The following is a 22358-nucleotide window of genomic DNA, read 5'->3' on the forward strand; positions in this document are numbered from 1 at the left end:
TCTGATTATATCTGTTAAAAAGTCATAGAAAATGTATACACATATATGAGCATGCACACGTGGGTATATATAAATACGTACATATATATATAAGAAAACAAAATGGGGGGGGAACAAAAAAAAAAAATTTTTAAACCGCTCAAAATTTTACACGTTCGAAATATGCACACTAGGAACGCATACACACAATACAAAGAATATAAAAAAATATAAGTACGATATATATATGTACATATAAATACATATACGTACATGTAAATATATCCATATACACTTTAACTACTCGCACAACACACAAACGCAAAATTTAAAAAACTACATTAATGAAAAACATTGGTGAGAAAATTATCTTATTATGTAATACTATGTAAAAATGTTAAATGGTGCCCCTATGTACGTAAACGTTATATGGATATGTTAATAATGGTTATGGATATTGAAAACAAATGCGAAGATATGTGCTACAACTGTTTTATGTTCTCTTTTTTTTTTTTTTTTTTTTTTCTTTTTTTTTATCTAAACATGTATCTTAAATGATATTTCAAAATAGTGCATGAAAGTACTTCATCCACGTACATAAACAAATACAATGGAAATGTGCAAACGCATATATTATATATAGGCGCTAATACGTACACATATATATATTCATATAATATAAACAAATAGTTGGCAAGCTCGTATACATATATATACACATATGAGCATACACTGAAATAAACATACACGTGAACGACTCGGTAAATGATTATAGGAAATATACTATTACATATAAGTGTTTATGGAATGGATAAAAACTGTAAGTCCAGGGAGGAAACGCATATAAATAAGTATATAATATAAATATATATTTATCCGTATATATGTATGTACGTAGAAACGTGCTTTTTTTTTTTCTCTTACTTTATAATAATATTTACGGTAATATGCTTAAATTATTCAACGAATTTATTTTATGTTCTATTCTCAAGGTTTCCTTTTATTCTTTTTTTTTTTTATTTTAAAAAAGAATAAACAAAAGTATATATAAATTTATATATATATATATATATATATATATATATATATATATATCAAAAATGCAATATATGGAGAAAAATGGAAAAATGAGAATGATTAAAAAAAATAATAATAAAATAAAACAAAATTAAATAAAATGAACAATGAAAATGTAAGGGTAAAAATAATGGAGAAATACGCAGGAAAAATAAAATAAGGATAAAAAAAATAAAAATATAAATGTAAAATTAAGAAAAAGGCGCAAAAAGTTATCTAATTTATTATATATAAATATATACATAAATATATATATAAATATAAATATATAAAAAAAAATATATAAATATATATATAAAACGTTTTTAAAGAATAAGAAGAAATACATAAAAGGGTAACTGTCGATAATATTTCATTTATTAAGTAAAAAAAAAAAAAAATTATACACTGTTATTTATTACAAAATATTCGTTCAATTTACTTGTTAAATTTTTATATGTAAAATTAATTAGTAAGAAATATTTTTTTACTTCTTGCATTTTGGTATATTGTACAAAAAATAGCTTATCCTTTTGGCATATACGTTTATATGTATGTATATGTATATGTATGTATATGTATATGTATGTATATGTATATGTATATGTATGTATATGTACATTTATGTATAAATGTATAAATATATATATATGTATTCGTATAAATATATATATATGTATTCGTATAAATATATATATATGTATTTGTATAAATATATATAAATATTACTAAAAGGAATGATTTACAATAATACGGCTAAGCAAGCTTAAAGTAGAAAAAAAAATGTTTTATATTTTTATTGTACATAACTGTACACAATACATATTATATTGTTACTACACTTAGCTTAAGCTTTTTCAAGGATGGAACTTGCATTGTATAATAAATACATTACAGGTACTTACAATTACAGATACTTACAATTACTGATACTTACAATTACTGATACTTACAATTACTGATACTTACAATTACTGATACTTACAATTACAGATACTTACAATTACAGATACTTACAATTACTGATACTTACAATTACTGATACTTACAATTACTGATACTTACAATTACAGATACTTACAATTACTGATACTTACATTCGTAACGTACATACATAAATATATATGTACTTATATATATACATACATACTTATATACATACATACTTATATACATACATACTTATATACATACATACATATATACTTAAATATACATAACATACATAAGTATATGTATTATATATATACATATATAAATGTATTAATCTTAAATACGTGCACCAATTTATATACGCAAAGAAATAATTTTTTTATGCTTGCATTATCCATAGGTATTGCAAAATAAAAAGAAAAAAAAAAATTGTTATATTCAAATTAACAAGTTAAAACACCAGTAAGGTATCTCGTAAGCTGTAATAAACGATATGATAATTAAATAAGCAGTTTTAGGTGTAATGAAAATAAAAATATAAATCAACGGATATTATGTAATCTCAAACTTATGACAATTATGTATGGGCATTTAAGATTTTTTTCCCTTGTTCCTTTTTTTATTTATATATATATAAATATATGCTTATATATATATTATGTATGTACGTATATTTATATATATGTATGTACGTATATTTATATATATGTATGTATACCTCTAAAAATACAAATGGCATAATAAGTGTACTGCAATATATGATTGCAGCAGCTCTTCCCAATGTTCTTACTATCATATGTTAGTATTGCCATATTTTTTTTTTTTTATCTATTGCTGTTGTGTTACCCCATATATATTATATCCGTCGTATAACGTTTCTTTACATACATAGTTTGATAGTATGGCAAAACAAGATAAAGGGAAAAAAAGAAAAAAAAAAAAAAAGCTTGCAATGATAACTGTAATTAATCATATAAACTATTAGTGCAGTTTACTTGTACGGTAAATACTTCATATGTTTGTACCGGTGTATATATTTTATATTATGTAAAAAGAAAAAAAATAAATAAAACGATGTTACGAAGTGTTTCACGTTCATATAAAATTTTTTAATTATTAAAATAAATGTATTTAGGAAATATAAGCTTTTTAATTTTACTAAATAGTAAATTATGGCCTCAGGCATTTCTCCGCTGGTACACTTGCATGATTTACGTACGTTCGTACGTATCTATGTTATATTTATATACATACTACATTCATGTACATGCCATATTTTTACGGTCATCATATGTATGAACAATTCATATTTTTGCGTACACGATTTTTAAGTGTATACGACTGTGTGTACAAATCAGCTATTATGCTATTATGCTATTATGCTATTATGCTATTATGTTATTATGCTATTATGCTATTATGCTATTATGTTATTATGCTATTATGCTATTATGCTATTATGTTATTATGCTATTATGTTATTAAACTATCATTCTATCACGCTATTATGCTTTATTCTTTTTATTTTAAATCTTACAATAAGGTGCCAGAAATGAGAAACATAAATGTAAAAATATTTTTTGTTTAACGATTTTAATTATGCTGTTCGAGAATTACACCGTCCGGTCAACTTAAGATACATTGACTTCGGTTAGAATATGTTTGCGCACGTAATACATTCAATAGACGATAAAGGGGGGAGGGAAAGTATACATACATACATACATACATACATACATACATAAATATATGCATACAGGCGGAATAACATTAAGTATCTGCTGGCTATATGTTCTATTTGTATTGTTAGAAAAATATAAGAATGCGAAGTGAAATATGAATTATGAGAAATTGAAAGGAGTGTGACAGTACAAATATGTTGTATCATAAAAGAATAAGGTAAATGTACATGTTTTTATTCCTTTTTTTTTTTTTTTTTTTTTTCCTCACCCATCTACTTTGCCGTTCTATTATCATGTAATTTAAAGATAAAAAAAATTAGTGTTTTCTTTTTACAAAAGTGAACTATGCATAAATTTTTTTCCATTTTGGTTAAATATGAACTGTTCATAATTTTTTTCTTTTTTTCTGTATTTTCAATTTTTTCTTTTTTTATTCCGTTGCTTCATTATACAATTTAAGTTCATTTTGAAAGAATTAGCTTATACGTGATTCGATAAATTGGCGTTTTTCAATATTTTTTACCACAGAACAAATGCTCTTTATTCTATTGACTTGCGATATGATACATATATTGAAAAAGAAAAACAAAAATAGCAAATTGGTAAAATGGAATAATGCCATAATGGCAAAATGGTAAAATGGAATAATGGCAAAATGGTAAAATGGAATAATGGCAAAATGGTAAAATGGAATAATGGCAAAATGGTAAAATGGAATAATGCCATAATGGCAAAACGGTAAAATGCAAAAGTTCAAAAATGCAAATAATAAAAAAAAAAAAAGAAATTTAAAAGCTTTTTAAAATTTTTCTTAAATTTAAAAATAATAAGCAAAGGTTATGCAAATAAGCTGTCTTAAAAGTGAAACATGGATGATGAAGAATGGAAGATGGAAAATTAAAAAGGGGAAGGGGTTATTTTTATATATTTTTTTTTTCTTTCGCTAACAAAATGAGCATAATTTATTTTAATGAATTTAAAATAATTTATCATTTCGCATGACAAGGTCAGGAAAAAATTCTCTGAGGCAAGTCTTACGGTGAGATATATTCAATTTTTGGAAGAATACTATATCCACTTGTCAAACGTGGGGGGGGGGGAAACTACAACTCTTTTTTTTTGTTTTTTTATCCTTGTCAGTGCTATCCTTTGTTTGTTTCTTGCTCAATAAAGAGCAAAATATTGGCGATGGGTTTATCATGTGGTAGATGTATGGAACCGGCATGCCGTTTCCTACGTTGAATAGTTCTTGCATTGTTCATCCTTCGATCTTCGTTCTTCATTCTTATTTCTTCGTTGTTCATTCTGCATCATTCATTGTTTTTTCCCCTCTCTTTTTGTCACCTCTTCTCCTGTTCTCCTCCTTACCATCGCTCAGCAGGCCCATCTTCCTCGGTGTTAGCTACATACGAATAACTGCATTAGCACCGTTCGAAAATTTTATATAACTGGTTTAACGAGGTCAATTCAATTATATACCCGTTGTTCGAAAAGGTGTGTGGAATTCTCATCAGATTATTTAATTGAATCATGGGGAAAAAATATTTTTCAAAAACCAAGTTAATGTTTTTAGAGACTGCTAAATGTTTGTTGACATCAATAACTGTTTCGTCTCCTAGTAAATTGTCAAAAAGGTAGTTTTCATTTTCTGTGTTAGTTGATGATGCTTCTTTTTTCTCATGCGATTTATTCATTAACATATTCATTTCGTTTTCCTTTATCATAAGTAGATCATCTTGAAATGTCCATTCCTGGTCATCCAAGAGAGTAATTTTTGAATAAAAATTGGCTAGTAAATAACATATGCCATTAATACAATTAATTTCATTTTCATAATCAATTTGTGTAGCTAGTCTTAAAAATAAGAGTGGTAAAAATTCTTGTCCAGGAAAATATTCCCCACAGCATGCGGGAAAAGTTACTACACATCCCTCTTCAATAATGATAGAGAAATAATCGGTATACATTTCTATATATGAATAAAATAGTTGTTCTAAATCGTTACATATTCTTTCCATATTTTTATGAACATAGTCAGGATTTTCATAATATCCAGAATAATAATTATTCACAGCAACTAGTAACAGATCGTATAAAGGTATAGGAGGGTTAAATTTAAAAGGGGGTATTCTACCTATTCTATTTAAAATAGATTGATAAGTTATTTCTTTAATAATTAAAGGCATTTTTATCATTAATAATTTTTCCTTATATTGAATTAAACTATGAATACTATCAACAGCTCCGACATAAATTGAATTTTTTAAACATTCAGTTAATTCTTTCTTTTCTTTTTCTTCACATATCTTTTTTAATTTTCTTATACTGGATATATCATCACATTCGCATGTATATTTTCTATTATATCTTGTATTACTAACATGCTTATCTACATTTACATTAAATAGAGCAGGTTTCGGTGCTTCCAGCTTTAACACCTCATATTCATTATTATCTTCAAATACTACTAATGACCTGTCCTCCTTGTTGTTCTTTTTATGCTCCTCTTTTTTCACAAAGTAGTTTGTCAGGGTTATTTGCTTGTGGTCTGTTCTTACTCTTTTGGTATCCACCGCTTTTTTGGTTGTCTCGCCACTGACGGAGATATTGGGGGTGGTATTTCCTTTCACATTTCCATTCATATTTGAGATGCTACTAGAGGCGCTGGTAAGAGGCTCATTCTTTACACCTCCCTTTGCTGATGTTAAGTTGAATGTGGTTTGCATAAGATTTGAAGTGGGCACACCGAAGCATCTAATATTGTACACATTTTTTAAAAAATTTTCAATTTTTTTGGATATCAACTGAGCTATTTCTTCCTGGTACAAGAAATGTACTTCTTTTTTAGTAGGATGCACATTAATATCAACAATATCATACTTTAGTCGTAATGACAAGTACACCCATGGGTAGTTACCCTTTGGTATGAAGTTTGCATACTGGTTTTCACATGTTCTTTTTATAATATTGGATTCAATTAATCTATCATTTATAAAAAAAATGTAAGTACCCTTTTTACCGACATATTTAGGAGTACTTATTAAACCATAACATTTAAAAAAGGTCGGAATATTTTCTTTTATAAATATACTATTTAACTCTCTAGAAATATTTCTACCATATATCTTTTGTATAACCGATTTCACATTATTCAAGTGCTTTTCATAATTTTCATCCAAGTATTTTTCCTCTTCTAATATTTTCTTCTCAAATACAGAATAATCTTCAGCTGCATTGGTAATTTTTTCCTCACCATAATTCCCTATGCTATGCTCTGCTTCTTCGTGCATTCTCGTACTACTGGCCTGTCCTTCTTCGTGTACCCTTGTACCAACTACATTCGCTTCTTCCCTGACAATACTTTCGAACTTTTCTTTTTTTTTATTTTTTATAACGTAAATTCCTCCTAGTCCTCCTATGCCCTTACCCATATTTTGCGTGTTCAGGTCAACGGTATTACTTAACCACTTTTTACATGTAAAAGAAACATGCGGGTAATGAATAGCATACTTTTGCAAAACTTCCAAACATCTGTTATATTCATCATTATGATTTAACGTTTTTAATCTTGTTTGCATATTATAAAATAAATCATCGAATCGTATTATCGTCCCATCTTTACCTGAACAAATTGTTGGCTCTTTTTGTATTGGTTTTCCATCTTTATAAGTACATGTATAGCAAAACGGAGAGTTCCTTTTTTTAGTAGTTATTGTTAAATAAGAAACATACGAAATAGATGCTAATGCTTCTCCTCTAAAACCAAATGTCTTGATATTTCTTATATCCTTATGATTTGTTATCTTACTTGTTGTAAATCTTTCACACACTATTGGTAAATCATCTTTATGTATACCATCCCCATTGTCAATTATCTGTAGAGATTTCAACCCCCCTTTATTTAAATGAACACTAATACTTGTTGAATTAGCATCGAGACTGTTTTCGATTAACTCTTTCAAAGCGTTACATGGCCTTATTATAACTTCACCCGCTGCTATTTTGTTTATATCCTCTTCTGCAAGTTTTATTATTCGTCTTTCATCGGAGGGGTTCCCCCTGTTGTTACGATCTCCATTGATGTTGTTACTTGTCATGTTTAATGCGCATTATACTGTATATGCTGTATTGTGATGTTACTCAAGTATTATTCTGTTGTCGTAATGTTGTACTGCTAACATAGTATAATGCGGCTAACATAGTATGATGCGGCTAACATAGTATGATGCGGCTAACATAGTATGATGCGGCTAACATAGTATGATGCGGCTAACATAGAATGATGCGGCTAACATAGAATGATGGGGCTAACATAGTATGATGCGGCTAACGTAGTATTATACTGCTTATATAATACTGCATTTATTTAATAAAACAAACCTGTTCGCCGGAAGAAAATTCTTGTGAGCACTTAATTTTTTTTTCAAGTTGTCTTGCTGAGGAAAAGGAAACAGAAACAAATGCGAAAGAATTAAAATGGAACGGAAGAGGGACGCACAACAAAGTTGGGAAACCACTTCGTAATTATATTTTTCAAAATTGTGCGCTCCTCTGTAAACTTGAACAATTTTAATAAATGAAAAAAAAAATAAATAAATAATTTTTCGTACCATACGATGGCGTAAATAAGCAATTATTTACACTATATCCAGACAGATTTATTTTTTTTTTCGTAGTATCTGCCTTCATATTAATAATTCCCCGCTCATTATACGCCCAAACTTTCATTTTAAACTGTTCTCCCCTTAACTGTTTTATGTTCTTTGTTTCATTTGCTGTTGTGATGATCGTATCGAACAAAAAAAAAAAAAAAAAAAAAAAAAGAAATAAAGGAAGCATTTCCCGCTTCTTCACCCATACATGTATGCAAAACTTTATTTTTGTTCACGTTAGAACTACCTTCCTTTTATGTTTTCTCCAAAAAGGATAAAAAAATATAATAGTAGATATTTTTTGCCTGTGTTTTTTCTTTTAAGTGGCAATTGTTTCGTTAATTTTATGTGGACAACGGGAGACAAGAAAGAAATTTTACTTCCCTGTTTTGCTTCTTTATTTAATTTGAAAATTTTACTTTCCTGTTTTGCTTCCCTATTTAATTTGAAAATTTTACTTTCCTGTTTTGCTTCCCTATTTAATTTGAAAATTTTACTTTCCTGTTTTGCTTCCCTATTTAATTTGAAAATTTTACTTTCCTGTTTTGCTTCCCTATTTAATTTGAAAATTTTACTTTCCTGTTTTGCTTCCCTATTTAATTTGAAATTTTCACTTTCCTGTTTTGCTTCCCTATTTAATTTGAAAATTTATATCATTATTTTTGCGTAAGTATTTTATTTTTTCTTCCGATTTATTTGATTATTTCCCTCCTTTTAAAAGTGAGTATCTCGTTTTATGAATCTCTTGCTCATCCTTACGGTGTAATGCATTTTTTTTTTTTTTTTTTTTTTTTTTTTTTTTTAATACCATATTAGGGGGAGTGACCCCTTTATGTGTGTAAGTTTATGTATCTTGATGGAATATATATGTATACATTATGTTCATAATTTCATACTTTTTTTTTTTTTATTTTATTTTATTTTAGTTTACTGAATATATATCGTTTAAAAACTTTATGAAGAGAGAAGAATACATGAGAAATTTTGAAATTTCCCCTTCGAACGTGAACTTGTTAAAAAGTATATATGTGCAAGTACACTTATATATGTATATGTATGTACGCTTATGCCTATTCGAATTTGTAAAAAATAAGAAAAATTGTTTTTGAGAAAAAGAAACTCCAGATTTTTTTTTTTTTTTTTTTTTTGTATACCCCATTTTACATAAAAACGTTTATGGAGTATTCCTTGTTGCACTACTAAATTTTTTACTTTTTCGCACCCTGCCATTTTTACCCTTTATTTTAATTCATTATTTCACTTCCTTATTTTATTTCACTCCATTATTTTACTCAACTCCATTATTTTACTCAACTCCATTATTTTACTCAACTCCATTATTTTACTCAACTCCATTATTTTATTTCACTCCCTTAGTTTACTCAACTCCATTATTTTATTTCACTCCCCTATTTTATTTCACTCCCCTATTTTATTTCACTCCCCTATTTTATTTCACTCCCCTATTTTATTTCACTCCCCTATTTTATTTCACTCCCCTATTTTATTTCACTCCCCTATTTTATTTCACTCCCCTATTTTATTTCACTCCCCTATTTTATTTCACTCCATTATTTTACTCAACTCCATTATTTCATTTCACTGCACCTGCCTTATTTCAGTCCATTATTTTATTTCTCTTCATTTTATAGCGATTACGCAAACTCGCGACCAACCGTAATCCAATATTTGAAAGAATAAATATTTGAAATTTTATAAAGTGCATGAACAATTTGTCGATTTATATTTTCTGCCTACACCCCATTTATAAAAATAGCTATTTTTAAGAAAATTAATCCTATTTTTCATTTTTTTGCAGATGGGTGGAAAACAAGAATATTTAACTCTCCCCCTTTTTATTCATATTTTTACTACATATTTTTCATATTTTTATGTTTTTGTTTTTTGTATTGTCTTTCTTTAGTCCCTCCCCCCTGCCTGTATTTGTGTCTTGACAAACATATGGGAAGCTTGTTTAAGTGTTCCACATTTTATGTTTCCGTATGTATATGTACATTTGTTTCATTTTGTTTACCATTCGAGTAATACCACTTTTTAAACCAAAAGGTAGATGCAGAATATAACTCCCGAACATATATATGTATATAACATCCTTTTTGCAAAGAATAAATCTTCTGGACACTGTGTGTGTACATTCATGTAGGTATTCACGTATATGGGTGCATCTAGGAATATATGCTCATATAATTATACATACGCACTTGCATAATAACACACATATATACACACTTACACATGTGCATGCGTGTATCGTGCCCGCATGAAGGGGATATACATCCAACGGTGGTAAAAGAAAAGAACATCGAACAGACAGCGTTGTACAATAAACAAAAATGAAAAATGACAAGTGCAAAAAGTAAATTTGAATTCGCAAGAAATAGATCTACTAATAGTATTAAAGAAAACTTATTATGTTCTTCTTACATATTAAAGAATTCAGATGGTATCTTAAAAACTAGTAGCCCTTTGGGATATAGTCAAATAAAGCAGTATGATGAAAAGGAGGAAATAAATGATTATGTACATAAAGAAAAATTTGCAAACAACATATTTGATTTCATAAATAGTAATGAGGAATTACATAATAATACAAAGTTAAACAACAATTCGTTAATCTGTAATGAGTTACAAAAGGAATTTTCAAATGGAATATTTTATGATAAAATCGTTAGTACAAATAAGATTTATAACACTGCTGTTGGTAGTCTTCAAAGCAATTTTCAAATGAGTAAATTGTCCAATGCTGTCAAATCAATTAAGTTTGAAGAAAATACAAATGTTAAAATACCATCCTATTTGAAGACTTCTCCTCATTATGTGTTATATCCCGAGCTGCTTTATTTGCAAGAAAGAGAAGCGGATAATGCGCAAAGGGGATATCAAAAAGAGGAACACAGCGCATCCGAAGGATTGAAGAGGGATAAAGAGGAAGGAGAAGGAAAGGTAGAGCAAAAAGGGGTAGAAAATGTAGAGCTGTATGGAGCCGAAAAGGCAGAGCGAACGGATGTACCCTTGAGCACTATCAAGAGTAAGCTGCTCGTCGAGATTAAGGATACAAAGTGCCTGCACAGTTACCTAAAAAACGTTTCACATAACAATTCAACAATCAGAAATAAAATGTACGAGTACTTTGAACCAGAAAGGAAAAACATGATTGAAGTGTTAAACCCAAATACCATAAATCATAGTCAGCTGTACGAAAAATTATATGATCCAAGTAACATAATCTTAAGATGCTACAAGAATAGATATGTTTCTAATAACTCAGATCACGAGAACAACGAATTACATACACTTAATATTTTAAAAAAACAGAAAATGCCAATTATTGAAAAAAATGAGAAAGGAGAAAATATTATCATACAAAATAATCTAAAAAAAAAAAAAATAAATCTACTTGAAAAAGATATAGATGGTTTGACTTGTGAAACAACGAAGGAAACAAATGTCAAGAAAAAAGAAGAAAATTTTCATATCTCTCTTATAGACACCTCCAATAGAGTAGTTACCTTAAAAACATTTGATATTAAAAACAATAAAGATCTTAACAAGGGTAAAAGCATTTTTCAAACAAAAAAAAAATTTTTTAAAGATGTACAAGTACAAACGAACGATGATGAATGTATGAAGAGAGAAGCATCGCATACCATTGATTCGGACCTTGAGGATGTTATTCATATATTAAATAAAAAGAAATCCGACACAGTTAGCGAACCTTCCTTGGGCAAGGTTCATAAGTGCAAAAATGAGGAGAAAGGAGGGGGGCACAATCAAATTACTGCAGCTTTGCTAAGGCAGGAACAAAAAGACAATGAAGAAAAATTAAAATTTAAAATTTCGTATAACCTGGAAAAGCGTTCAGACGGATGTGACTATACCACCGAGGGTAGCAGCAGCTGGCGGGGTAGCGACAGCCGGGTGAGTAGCGACAGCCGGGTGAGTAGCGACAGCCGGGTGAGTAGCGACAGCCGGGTGAGTAGCGACAGCCGGGTGAGTAGCGACAGCCGGGTGAGTAGCGACAGGTGAGTAGCGACAGACGGGTGAGTAGCGACAGACGGGTGAGTAGCGACAGACGGGTGAGTAGCGACAGACGGGTGAGTAGCGACAGACGGGTAAGTAGCGACATCCATATGAGTAAGGACAGCCGGGTGAGTGGAGGTGGAAACCGTCCAGGTGAAGCATATCCCGAACTTGGTGAACGGAACGAAGAAAAGGAGCAGAAACGTGAGGAGAAAGAGAAGAATAGTGTTAATAAAAGAGTTCCAGGAGGGAAAAAATTTGATTTTGCTCAGAATATTATAAACTATAATAAGAGTATTCAAGTGAAAGAATCTCAGAATCTGTTAAACAAAATGAATAACCATCATTCCCCCTTTTTTTTTAAATTTCCTTTAAAATATTATAAATACAATTTTTCTAATCGATCGAAAATAGAGAAGCAGATGAGTGGCTGTGCACCAATTGGGGGAATGCCAAACGGGGGAGTGTCCATTGTGAAGGTACCCATTCAACAGTACTCAGTTAAAGGTGGACAAAATAATAAATTTATCCCCTTCAAAAAGGACATACATGTATTAAACAATGATAATGCAGGAGATTCAATTAAATGTAATACCCCTTTTATAATATATGGAGATAAGAAAATAAACAATCCTCTACGTACTGCTGGTATTCTTTCAACTGCTACTGGTGAGAAAGTTTGCCCCCAGTACAAAGTAATAGGAAAAGGTACGGATGATATCGATTTAAAAATATGCAGAAGACACAGAGATAGGCAAATAAATAGGGATAATTACATACGTAGACATATACATGGACAAATGAGCGAAGGGTATGAAGAGCAGAACTTTTTAAGAAGCGAAACAGATCCAAGCGAAGAGAGTTACGCTGATAAGGAATATGAGAAATCGAAAATTATAAATAAATTTTTATTAAAAAAATTATATATAGAGAAAAAAAAAGAGTTATATGAAAAATTGAAATTTAAAAATACATTTACAAGCTTATTACGGAATAGAAGCATACTAAAGGATAGCGGTCTATATCATGCCAATAATTTGCGAAGTATGTATTATGGCAATTATACGAGTAGCGAAGAGGAACTTGACACCGCACGTATAAGGAGATACTTGTACAGTGATAGTTGGGGTGGAAATATATGCGCTAGTTCCAATCATCATGGCGATTATAACGATTTTTTATTGAATAATGGGAATGGAAAGAAGGATAAGGCAAATAATAGTAGTAATATTTATGCATATCACCCCAACCGTGTCAAAATGTTCTCTTCTGATTTACAGGCATGGGACGAAAAAAGCAATATTTGTTTATTTAAAAAAAGAAATTATAGTGAACAAGGAGGAAAGGAAAAAATGTATACGAATCAAAAAAATAATAACTCAGATAGTAAGAAGGATCTAAATGTTCATAACAGTAAGGATATTTTTTTAAAAAAAAAATATTTATCATTAGACAAGGAAAAAAAGAAAGTGTATTATTATAACAGCGTTCTTAACCCAAATAATGTTGAAAACGATATTGCCAGTTTTTCCCAGGAACCAATGAAAGAAGCAGTTCATAGGAGCTGTATAAATGGTAATAAGAAGGAAAAACAAAGACATCGATCCTTATCCTATAAAAATAGAGCAGCAAAATTGGACATACTGAAAAAAAGCATTGAATCGTTTAAGAAGTATACTAAGGGGGATGGTACCAAAAATAAGAGGAAAAAAGAACAAGGCGATGGAGTTACTAATAATATTGATAGCGGTGAGGAAGATGGGGGAAAAAATGGTCATACAGATAAATCCAGGTACGATGAGAGCGACTACTCTAGTGATAACGAACAGAATGACATTAGTGAAAAAATGGGATGTAATAAAAATATTTACAAACAACACAGTTATGATGAAGAGAAAGATCAGAGGGGAAAAAATGATATCTTCAAAATTACCTATAATATTGAGAAAACTTTGTTAAAAGAAAATTCTAGTGTAAAAAAAAAAAATTATACAAATGAATGGGATAAATTGAAGAGTACCAACAGTTATATTTATGACAATAATGCAAGTAATAACAACGACTGCAGTGTTAGTGATGTAATAAATAAAAGAGAAATTTTGAATTTAGGGAATTCTCTGAATGATCCATTAGTTATAGAAGCAGATGCAGATGCAGATGCCATAGACAATAAGAGTGAAGTCCATGTTTTAAGTACGATGGCAAAAATCCATCATCGCGCATTGGAAGAGACAGATAAAAAGATAACAAAGAATTACGTAACAGTGGGAAATCAAATTTTAAACAATGATAAGTATACAAAGATGAACGAGACAGATCACTATATTAACCACCCTCTTAGAATTAAAGTATCAATAAAGAAGCGAAATGACGAAGAAAAAGCGAACATCAACAATAATAAGGATGATACTGGGGAGGATAATAAAACTAACTGTTTTGATATTAATAGCATACTTAATAATCAACAAGAGAGCCCACAGAAAAATGAAAGACGCTCATTTACAGGTATGAGTAGTTATGGAAGCAAATACGTAAATTCATCATATGAGGAACAAGGAAGCATGAGCGACACGGAGATCGTCAATAGGAAGAATACTCAAGTTCTGATGATCGAAAGTGCCGAAAAAAGTAACTGCAACGATGATAGAAGTGATTATACTGATAACAGTGAAAGCAATGATAACAGTGAAAGCAATGATAACAGTGAAAGCAATGATAACAGTGAAAACAATGATAACAATGAAGAGCTTGTGTTGCTCACTTTTATTTCATCCGTTTAGTGAAATTGTGTACCAATTTTTGTGATATGGCTGTGAATTGCTCCTCTTACGTTTGTACATGTTATTATGTATATATATATATATATATATATACACATATGTGATATGTAATATATCATTTATTTATTTTTTCGAACGTTTATAATTTGCAGCAGCGTCTAATGCTAGGAATTTCCTCAAGAAAAACGACGGGTTTGGGGGCGGAAATTACTTAAAATTAAAACAAGCGAATGTGAACGTTATGAAAAGTTGTACAGGTTTGAAGTTATAAGATAATATGGAAATAACAAACAAGATAACAGATAATACAAATCATGATTCCAAATATAATTCATCTTCACATGATGGAAGTTTACATAATGGAAGTGCAAAAAAAGAAAAAAGCATTAAATTAAAACATTTGGAACATATTGACCGAAATAATTGGGTTAGAAATTTTTTTGGAGATATTGACTGAATGTGCTTCGGTATAGAAGTATATGTTTTGTACCAACGTAGCTGTTGATACATGATTTTATTTGCGTATTTGTTCACACATGAGCAGAAGTGTATAAACATACATACTCATGTATATATTACACGTGCACATATTATGTGTGTCACCTTACTCTTTTGGGTAATTTTTAATTTTTTTTTTTTTTTTTGCTGTCCATATGACAATTTGTAGTTATAATCAATTGTTCTGCATATGCGTTTCTGCTTTTTTTAGTGAAATAATATTTTTCTCGCGTTATTTGCTTTTTTTTTTGATGTTTTTAAATTACAACTGCATTTGTCCATTGATATTATTCGTCAGTTTTGTTTTTTCGTTTGTTTTTGTTTCTTCATTTTTATTTTTTCGTTTGTTTTTGTTATTTTGTTTTGTTTCATCTGTTTCGCGTCTTCTGTTCTATTTCTTCTGTTCAATTTCTTCTGTTCTATTTCTTCTGTTCCGTTTCTTCTGTTCCGTTTCTTCTGTTTTGTTTTTTCTTTTGTTTTTTGTTCCTTATTACCCCTTTCGAAATTTTTTAACTTCATTCGTACATGTGGGATAATTGAGAAATTACATTTTTTAAAGAAAATTTGCAGAGGGAAAAATTAATATACATTTTCAAATGTTCAGTTAATAGTTTTTCAATATTTTTTTCTTATTTGCCTTAAATTCATAAATAGAGTATACAACAAAATCTTCAGAAGATTTATATGTGTTGTGAGCTATATTTATTTTGCTTCTTCTTTTTTTGGGATTGTCTTAAATGAATAAAAAAGATTAAGTAAAATGTGGAATTAAAGTGCATACCAAATATAAGTAATAAAACAAGACACATGAATGTATCAAAAAAAAAAAAAAAAAAAAAAAAATGCAAATGCAAATGCAAATAAAGAAATGACGACGCGAAGAAACACCCAAATGAAGAAGCACATACACAACGAAATGAAGAACAACAAAATAAGAACAACAAAATAAGGAACAGCGAAATAAGGAACAACAAAATAAGGAACAACAAAATAAGGAACAGCGAAATAAGGAACAACAAAATAAGGAACAACAAAATAAGGAACAGCGAAATAAGGAACAACAAAATAAGGAACAACGAAATAAGGAACAACGAAATGCATATGACAAGTAGAAACGGCTAAAAAAAAAAGTACAGTTAAATTTGCCAAAGTGGGTAAATAAAAGGAGACCAAATAATAGTAACAAAATAAAAAATTAATTTTTACTTTTGTTCATATTGTTTCCAATTGTACGAATTAATAGCTAGCTCTATTTCGTAGGAATCGACAGGTAATTTACCAGTATATTGTAAAATTTCTTTTTGTGTGTGCAAAAATAAACCATCATTTATGTCTAGCACAAGTTTCCCATCAAAAACCCCCTCTCCGTAATCACCTTTTATGAATTCCACAGTAAGGGCATTCTTATTAATTATGCACTGTTCAGGAAAAAAAAAAAAAAAAAAAAAAATAACAAAATATAACAAAATATAACAAAATATAACAAAATATGACAAAATTTAACAAAACATGACAAAATATAACAAAATATGACAAAATATAACAAAATATGACAAAATATAACAAAATATGACAAAATATAACAAAATATGACAAAATATGACAAAATATAACAAAATATGACAAAATTTAACGAAATATGACAAAATAAGCAGCGAATATATATTTATATATATGTGCATATAATATGCAAACCAGTTAAGACTACACTTGACATACACAACGACGTCTGATCGAGTGTGTACTATTTTTCATTCACTAATTTGCAAAAAGTGACATTGCATTATGTAGATATACCTTTTTCACTTCCGCACCGAGTGAATTTTCAATTGCTCTTGTAATTTCGTCCTCTGGGAAGGACTCATCCACTCCTATGTAATTATAATAAATTTCATTAATTATAAATTCAATTTCTTCTTGTTCTTCTGTAAACCAGTTTGTTGATAAAAGCAATGTCAAAAAGGAAATTAATTTAAAGTAATCTTTTTTGTCTTTTTCTTTTTCTGATTCGGCTACTTTTACCCATTGATCATACATATTATTTGTTATATCCCATAATTTCTTCCTGTCGACATCTTCTATTTTTTTTTTTTCTATAACGTTTGTTAACTCTCTTATTAATTCACACATATCTTTTGGGTACACATACTTTGATGGTACCTTAAAACATGCCATTTTACAAACTACTTTTTAAAAGTATAACGTGTACGTACAATTTGTTTACGCGGAATTTCCAATATCTATCTTCTCTTAACTGTTACTTTAATATACAGTACATGTATTATAACTTTACTACATACTTATAAATGCGCCTTTTTATACATACTTTTTATTACAGGTATGAAATGTGTGTACTGTGTGGACTTATGTTCGTAATTTGGTTGTTTAATTTAAAAAGTTTTTTACTGGCATTTTAAAATTATTTTTTGGTATTTTTTTGGTATTTTTTTGGTATTGTTTTGGCAATTTTTTGGAATGTTTTTAACAATTTTTTGGAATGTTTTTTACAATTTTTTGGAATGTTTTTAACAATTTTTTGGAATGTTTTTTACAATTTTTTGGAATGTTTTTGGCATTTTTTTTCGCTCGTCCCTTAAGCAAAATAGGGACTACCTATACAAAAATATAATTTAAGCTTTATTAATTTTTCAACGTCATAAGATAATTCTCACAGAAAAATAAATGATATATCTTATTACACCAAAAAATAAAATACATAAAATTGTAAAATACGGGAAAATAAAATTACTAAAATAATTCAATAGAAATACCTGAACATGTCATGGAAAAATTGGAAGAAAAAATGGAAAACAAAATGGAAAACAAAATGGAAAATAAAATGGAAAATAAAATCGAGAAAGAAGTGGAAAAAAAAGTGGGAAAATATATAACGGTTAACTCGGGTTACTATCATAATATGGCATAAAAAAAAAAAAAATTATAATAAAATAAAAAACTCATAATATAATAAAATAAAAAACTCATAATATAATAAAATAAAAAACTCATAATATAATAAAATAAAAAATTCTTAAAATAATAAAATAAAAAATTCTTAAAATAATAAAATAAAAAATTCTTAAAATAATAAAATAAAAAATTCTTAAAATAATAAAATAAAAAATTCTTAAAATAATAAAGCAATGAAGTAATAAAACGAAAAAACGATTCTAATATCTTAACAAGTCTGAACGTTTTATTTGGTTGCTATGAAATAAATAAATAAAAAAAAAAAAAAAAAGGAAAAGACCGTAAGATCCTTAACAGTGCATGTAAGAAAATGATTTTTTTTCCATTTTCAATTTTTTCCACATTTCAGAAATGTATTTTTATCTCTTTTTAAATAATGATCTTTTTACACCCTTTCAAGAAAATAGGCTAGTATTCCTATTTAACATACAATAAATTTATTATAATTTTAAAACGAAAAAAATAAAAATAACATAAAATAGAAATAAAGAAGAAAAAATTAAATAACTTAATGAAATAATATACATCATAATCCCAATATATTACACGTTCTCTTCTTTATTTTTATTATTTCCCCCCCCCCCTTCCCTTTATAAGTGTGTAATTAAGGATAGAGTCGTAGCTGCTTAGTGGTCATTGAATAAGGAATGTGTTCTAGTTAATGGGTGTCCCACGAAAACACAAATAAATACAAACACATAAATCTACACGATCATACTTATACATACACTTTTACGCATTCGTTTGTTTATTCCTCTTGAGTAACATGTTTACGTACTAATTGGCAAGAGACAGAATTTTTCCACATTTTATTATTAATTTGCAAAATTTCACTTGGTCAGTTGTTTGTATCCTGCGAATGTTCTAACTGATATTAATTTGAAATTCACTTCTGCGTTTAATTGAAGGTTTTCCATTAGTAATAACAGAACTACAACTGAAAAGGAAAAAAAAAAAGGAAAACAAAATAAAGGAAGTCCCTCATTTCCTCCTTTTTGTTTTTTCCTTTTTCCTCACGCATTTATATTTAAATTAAGATGTTCAACTTGTTTGTCATAGCAGAGAAATTATTAGTGCCCATTATAATAATTATCCATGTATTTTAATTATTATTATTATTATCTTCATCATCATAAATATAAACATAATCACTGCGTATCTATTTGTTTATTTCCATATTTAACGATAAGCTTCGTATCGCTGTTCCCTTCATATGGTAACAATAAATAGCCTTTTTATTTCCCAATTACACTATTTTATTTCACCCATGACTGCCCTTTTCCGTTTCTAAAATACTCCGTTTCAAATACATGTTATCAAAATTAATATATATGTATGCATTCACATAATATATGGATATAATGAAAACAATAATAATATATAAGTGTTAACAATTCAACGGAAAAATGAGAATTCAAAAAAAGATTATAACCCTACATATTTAGTCTTTCTCAATCTTGTTTTATTTGTTCTTCATAAATAAACATTTTTCTTAGTACATTCAGCACAAAACACATTTTCCCTTTTTTTCTAAAGTTTATTTATTTATAATATAGCATTTTTAAGTGATAAGTCTATATGATTAATTAATTTTGAAATATTTAGTCCTTTTCTTTTTTTTTTTTTTCTTTTGTTCATTTTACTGCTATATATATTTTTTTTTTTTTTTTTATATATTTTTTTCAATTTTGTTGTTGGGGAAAGGGAAAAAGTTGTTCTTACTATTAATTTTTTTTCCTATTTTATTTCCTATTTTATATTCTGTTTTATTTCCTATTTTATATCCTATTTTTTTTCCTATTTTTTTTCCTATTTTTTTTCCTATTTTATTCCTATTTTTTTTCCTATTTTATATTATCCTATTTTTTTTTTCCCATTTTTTTCATTTTTTTTTCATTTTTTTTCATTTTTTCCCCATTTTTCATTTATTTTTAACGAATTTTTTAGCAGTTATAAAGGAAAGGAAACAGAATTGTGGGGTTTATTATTTTAATATATATATATTTTTATTTATTTTTTTTTTTTATTGTATATATTGCTCAAATTATGATACATTTTGTGTTACTAATAAGCCGTCAAGGCAAAACAAGACTTGCAAAGTGGTATATACCCTTATCTCAAAAAGAGAAAGCAAAAATAATACGAGAAACATCTCAAATAACATTGAACAGAACTCCGAAGCTTTGCAATTTCGTAGAATGGAGAGAATATAAGCTGGTGTTCAAAAGGTATGACAGTTGCATATACACGCGTACATAAATGTGTATATGTGAATATGTATTTATGCATATCTATGTGTATGTACGTATGTATGTATATCTATGTGTATGTACGTATGTATGTAAGCATGTATGTATGTGGGTATGTATGCGAACGTGTACACTTACATATCATGAGCATAAGTGCGTTTTTTCTTCCACATTTATCTGAGAAATACCCAAAAATAGTGAAATTTTCACCTTGTGGATATTTCTTTTGACATTTGATGAATAGCGGGCGCAAATATATGTGTGTACTCGTTACTGTTTACTTGTTGCAGGTACGCCAGCCTGTTCTTCATAGCGTGTATTGACAAAAATGACAACGAGTTAATCACCTTGGAAATAATACATCATTATGTTGAAATACTGGACAAATATTTTGGTAACGTGTGTGAGTTGGATTTAATTTTTAATTTTCATAAAGCATATTATTTGTTAGATGAAATTCTAGTAACTGGAGAGTTACAAGAGAGTAGCAAGAAAACCATTCTTCGAGTTGTTTCTGCACAGGATTCCTTAATGGAAGATAATAAAAGCAGTAAGAAGTTGGGGACAATAATATAGGAATTGTACCACATAAGAAACATGTAGATATGTTTATATAGCACATATTACCCCTGCACGTCTTTCATTCCTTTTCGCTCCTTTTCACTATATTTTATTCCATTTTATCGGTTATTTTATTTTTATTTTATTTATTTATTTTTTTTTTTTTTTTTTGCATAGAACAATATATATGTGCACACACAAAAGCATTATAATGTTTTTCACTATTGATTAACATATGAAAAAAATAATGCTTTAGTTTATTTTTCTTTTTCTTTCTGATTTACCTTCATTCACTTTTTCAAAATGATAGAATATTTTATTTTTATTTTTTTATTTTTTTATTTTTTTAATTTATCATTTTGTGTATAAAGTAACTTAAAAGGGACTAATTTGTACCATTTTGTGCCAATTTATACTTTTTTATAATTCTTCATAATTTTTTATAATTCTTCATAATTTTTTATAATTCTCCATAAATTTTTATAATTCTCCATAAATTTTTATAATTCTCCATAAATTTTTATAATTCTCCATAAATTTTTATAATTTTTTACGCCATTTTATACTTTTCAAACTTTTTATGCTTTTTATACTTTTTACACTTCATTATATTTTTTGTGTCTCTTTTTTTTTTTTTTTTTTTTGTCGTATCTTTCGAAGCAGTTTTTTCTTATCATTTTAAAAAGTCATTCTTAACAAATTGCTCACTAAAGATTTCATTGTGCTAACTGATCAGATATGCACTCGCATAGTTAAGTAATTGTACAGTTATGTATTTACGTAATTGTGCAGTTACATAGTTACATACATATAAAATAAATGCGAAAAAAAAAAAAAAAAAATATATTTTATTTAAAAAATACACAATTACAAAAAAGAGCTATTATTATGCTATGTTTTTTTTTTTTTTTTTTTTCTTCTTTAAAATTGTCCACTCCTGTAAGGATTGCCTATTTA

General features: G+C 28.1%; 4 protein-coding genes across 4 annotated transcripts; 2 read left to right on the forward strand and 2 right to left on the reverse strand.

Annotated features, from left to right (window-relative positions):
• Window positions 1–5071: 5071 nt before the first annotated feature.
• On the reverse strand, window positions 5072–7747 carry MLH (DNA mismatch repair protein MLH, putative; the record flags this gene model as incomplete). The annotated part of the gene is made up of 1 exon (XM_029004958.1): window positions 5072–7747. The coding sequence occupies one exon, from the start codon at window positions 7745–7747 to the stop codon at window positions 5072–5074; it is 2676 nt and encodes an 891-aa protein (XP_028861595.1).
• A 2916-nt stretch (window positions 7748–10663) lies between these two features.
• On the forward strand, window positions 10664–15394 carry PmUG01_09027200 (conserved Plasmodium protein, unknown function; the record flags this gene model as incomplete). Its single annotated transcript, XM_029004959.1, has 3 exons — window positions 10664–12345; window positions 12468–15028; window positions 15276–15394. 3 exons carry the CDS (start codon window positions 10664–10666, stop codon window positions 15392–15394), a joined length of 4362 nt encoding a protein of 1453 aa, XP_028861596.1.
• A 1429-nt stretch (window positions 15395–16823) lies between these two features.
• On the reverse strand, window positions 16824–17796 carry PmUG01_09027300 (conserved Plasmodium protein, unknown function; the record flags this gene model as incomplete). Its single annotated transcript, XM_029004960.1, has 2 exons — window positions 16824–17039; window positions 17419–17796. The coding sequence occupies 2 exons, from the start codon at window positions 17794–17796 to the stop codon at window positions 16824–16826; spliced, it is 594 nt and encodes a 197-aa protein (XP_028861597.1).
• Window positions 17797–20637: 2841 nt separating this feature from the next.
• Window positions 20638–21416, forward strand: PmUG01_09027400 (AP-1 complex subunit sigma, putative; the record flags this gene model as incomplete). The annotated part of the gene is made up of 2 exons (XM_029004961.1): window positions 20638–20819; window positions 21131–21416. 2 exons carry the CDS (start codon window positions 20638–20640, stop codon window positions 21414–21416), a joined length of 468 nt encoding a protein of 155 aa, XP_028861598.1.
• Between the last annotated feature and the right edge of the window lie 942 nt (window positions 21417–22358).

Source organism: Plasmodium malariae (genome assembly GCF_900090045.1).
Source record: "Plasmodium malariae genome assembly, chromosome: 9".
In the NCBI taxonomy this organism is placed as follows: Eukaryota; Apicomplexa; class Aconoidasida; order Haemosporida; family Plasmodiidae; genus Plasmodium; species Plasmodium malariae.